Source organism: Haliotis asinina, chromosome 7 (assembly GCF_037392515.1).
Source record: "Haliotis asinina isolate JCU_RB_2024 chromosome 7, JCU_Hal_asi_v2, whole genome shotgun sequence".
In the NCBI taxonomy this organism is placed as follows: Eukaryota; Metazoa; Mollusca; class Gastropoda; order Lepetellida; family Haliotidae; genus Haliotis; species Haliotis asinina.
In genome coordinates, this window is record NC_090286.1 from 65272790 (window position 1) to 65276335 (window position 3546).

The 3546-nt window shown below is 47.2% G+C and overlaps 1 protein-coding gene across 1 annotated transcript; it reads left to right on the forward strand.

The window, feature by feature from the left end:
• Positions 1–2449, forward strand: LOC137292129 (uncharacterized). The gene is made up of 2 exons (XM_067823669.1): positions 1–84; positions 1484–2449. The coding sequence occupies exons 1-2, from the start codon at positions 1–3 to the stop codon at positions 2447–2449; spliced, it is 1050 nt and encodes a 349-aa protein (XP_067679770.1).
• The last annotated feature ends 1097 nt before the right edge of the window (positions 2450–3546 follow it).

Consider the following 3546-nt stretch of genomic DNA (forward strand, 5'->3'; position numbering starts at 1 on the left):
ATGAATGTGATGTATCTGAGGGTGCTGACAGCCTTGTGCCCCGGCACGGAGGAGGAGGAGGAGGGATTAAGATGGGGGACGTGTGTGGGTGTTGCTGTTATCACTCAATCGTCTTCCTCGTGACACAAAACTTCCCCGTGTCCTGATGTTCTCCTCATCAGTTAAAACAGTCTCCGGTTTCACTTTCAGGGGTTTTATCGGTGGACACCTGGCGTTCCCTCAGTCGCCCTCAGTACAACATGCAATAATTTGATACACAAGATGCGGTTCTATTCATGAAGGTCTTGACTGCATACCAACAAACTTGTTAGAATGTTGTGACACTACTGTTAAAACGAGACAAGGCAATTCTATATTGTCCGTGGGGAATTTGTCGTCCTTCTGACTGAGAATAAATACACAAAAACATGACCACTATTACATACAAATGTACACAACCACGGCAGTGGAGAACATTAACGGCTGTTCAAGAAAGTAACTGAAATGGTCCTAAATACATTTCATATCGCATGATCTATTCTCTTAAATATACGATTAGTAATTTTCTCTCCTTGTCTAATTATCTTATTCAGTTGGTTATTGTTACCGAGCGAACGAGAGCCAAACCAACACTGAATAGAAAACAGAAGCATGGAATGTATAGGGTTTTATAAAGAAGCTAAACAATGTTGAGCCAGTTTGAAATTATGGGAGTTTAGTGAGGAAATGAAGGCTGGATTGACACCATAGATGTGATTTTTACTGAAGAGAATTCAAATTTATTGCCAGGTGTAGTGCCAAGTTACTTAAAGCTACTAGCAACACGGCATGCCCACTGATAATGCCACGATTATCATCAATTAATATTTTCTTCAATTTTGACACATTAAGTTCTTAAAAGTTTCCCAAAACATTATTTCCTTTTTGTATGAGTACACATTGTCATGTATTGTACGAGTACACATTGTCATGCATTGTATGACAACACATTGTCATGCAAAGAGCAGATTGTTGATGGCTGTATCAGATGCGAAACTGAATCTGCAACAGATAGGTTGAGAACTTACACAATCATCAGTGACAAGTACTGGATACAACACACATAATATGTAGAATGCAGAAACCTGTACTTTGTCCCTGCCACCCAGTAACCCACCCCTGCTACCCACTACCAAATCTCTGTCACCCAGCACACCATCCCTGTCACCCAGTAACCCACCCCTGTCACCCACTACACCATCTCTGTCACCCAGTACACCATTCCTGTCACAAGTACCCTATCCCTGTCACCCAGTACCCGATCTATGAAACCCAGTACACCATCCCTGCCACCCACTATCCTATCTCTGTCACCCAGTACCCTGTCCCTTTCACCCTGTACCCTATCCCTGTCACCCAGTACCCTATCCCTGTCACTCACTATCCTATTTCTGTCACCCAGTACCCTATCCCTGTCACCCTGTAAACTATCCCTGTCACCTAATATCCTATCCCTGTCACCCAGTATCCTATCCCTGTCACCCTGTACCTTATCCCTGTCACCCTGTACCTTATCCCTGTCACCCAGTATCCTATCTCTGTCACCCTGTACCCTATCCCTGTCACCCAATATCCTATCCCTGTCACCCTGTACCCTATCCCTGTCACTCACTATCCTATCTCTGTCACCCAGTACCCTATCCCTGTCACCCTGTATCCTATCCCTGTGACCCAATATCCTATCCCTGTCACCCAGTACCCTATCCCTGTCACCCTGCACCTTATCCCTGTCACCCTGTACCTTATCCCTGTCACCCAGTATCCTATCTCTGTCACCCAGTACCTTATCCCTGTCACCCTGTACCCTATCCCTGTCACCCAGTACCCTGTCCCTGTCACCCAATATCCTATCCCTGTCACCCTGTACCCTATCCCTGTCACCCAGTACCCTGTCCCTGTCACCCTGTACCCTATCCCTGTCACTCGCTATCCTATCTCTGTCACCCAGTACCCTATTCCTGTCACCCTGTACCTTATCCCTGTCACCCAATATCCTATCCCTGTCACCCAGTACCCTATCCCTGTCACCCTGTACCTTATCCCTGTCACCCTGTACCCTATCCCTGTCACCCAGTATCCTATCTCTGTCACCCTGTACCCTATCCCTGTCACCCAGTACCCTGTCCCTGTCACCCAATATCCTATCCCTGTCACCCTGTACCCTATCCCTGTCACCCAGTACCCTGTCCCTGTCACCCTGTACCCTATCCCTGTCACTCACTATCCTATCTCTGTCACCCAGTACCCTATTCCTGTCACCCTGTACCTTATCCCTGTCACCCAGTATCCTATCTCTGTCACCCAGTACCCTATCCCTTTCACCCAATACCCTATCTCTGTCATCCAGTGCCCTATCCCTGTCACCCAGTACCTTATCCCTGTCACTCAGTATCCTATCCCTGTCACCCAGTATCTTATCTCTGTCACCTAGTACCCTATCCCTGTCACCCACTATCCTATCTCTGTCACCTAGTACCCTATCCCTGTCACCCTGTATCCTATCCTTATCACCCAGTATCCTATCTCTGTCATCCAGTACCCTATCTCTAACATCCAGTATCCTATCGTTGTCACCCAGTATCTTATCTCTGTCACCTAGTACCCTATCCCTGTCACCCACTATCCTATCTCTGTCACCTAGTACCTTATCCCTGTCACTCAGTATCCTATCCCTGTCACCCAGTATCTTATCTCTGTCACCTAGTACCCTATCCCTGTCACCCACTATCCTATCTCTGTCACCTAGTACCCTATCCCTGTCACCCTGTATCCTATCCTTATCACCCAGCACCCTATCTCTGTCAACTAGTGCACTATCTCTGTCACCCAATACCCAATCTCTGACACCCAGTACAACATCCCTGTCACCTGGTACCCTTAGTCTGTCACCGAGTACACTATCTCTGTCACCTAGTATCCCAGCCCTGTCACCCTGTCACCTATCTCTGTCATCCAATATCCTCTCTCAGTATCCCAGTATTTTATCTCTACCTCCCAGCATCCTATCTCTACCTCCCAGTACCGTATCTCTATTTCCCAGTTCTCTATCTTTCTCACCCAGTACCCTACGTCTATCTCCCAGTACCCTATCCGTACCTCCCAGTACCAATACCCTATTTCCCAGTTCTCGATCTCTGTCACCCACTATCCTATGTCTATCTCCCAGTACCCTGTCTCTGTCTCCCAGTACCGTATCTCTGTTTCCCAGTTTCCTATCTCTGTCACCCAGTACCCTATGTCTGTCTCCCAGTACCCTGTCTCTGTCTCCCAATACCATATCCTGCTTTCCAGTTCCCTGTCTCTGTCACCCAGTATCCTATGTCTATCTCCCAGTACCGTATCTCTATTTCCCAGTTCTCTATCTTTCTCACCCAGTACCCTACGTCTATCTCCCAGTACCCTATCCGTACCTCCCAGTACCGATACCCTATTTCCCAGTTCTCTATCTCTGTCACCCACTATCCTATGTCTATCTCCCAGTACCGATAACCTATTTCCCAGTTCTCTATCTCTGTCACCCAGTATCCT

What these genes read in the sequence shown, in the direction of transcription:
- LOC137292129 (XM_067823669.1), top strand. Translation starts at nt 1, where the DNA reads ATGAATGTGATGTATCTGAGGGTGCTGACAGCCTTGTGCCCCGGCACG. An exon ending in GATTAAGATGGGGGACGTGT is followed by an intron (nt 85 to 1,483) that starts GTGGGTGTTGCT and finishes CCTGTCACCCAG; the next exon opens with TATCCTATCCCTGTCACCCT.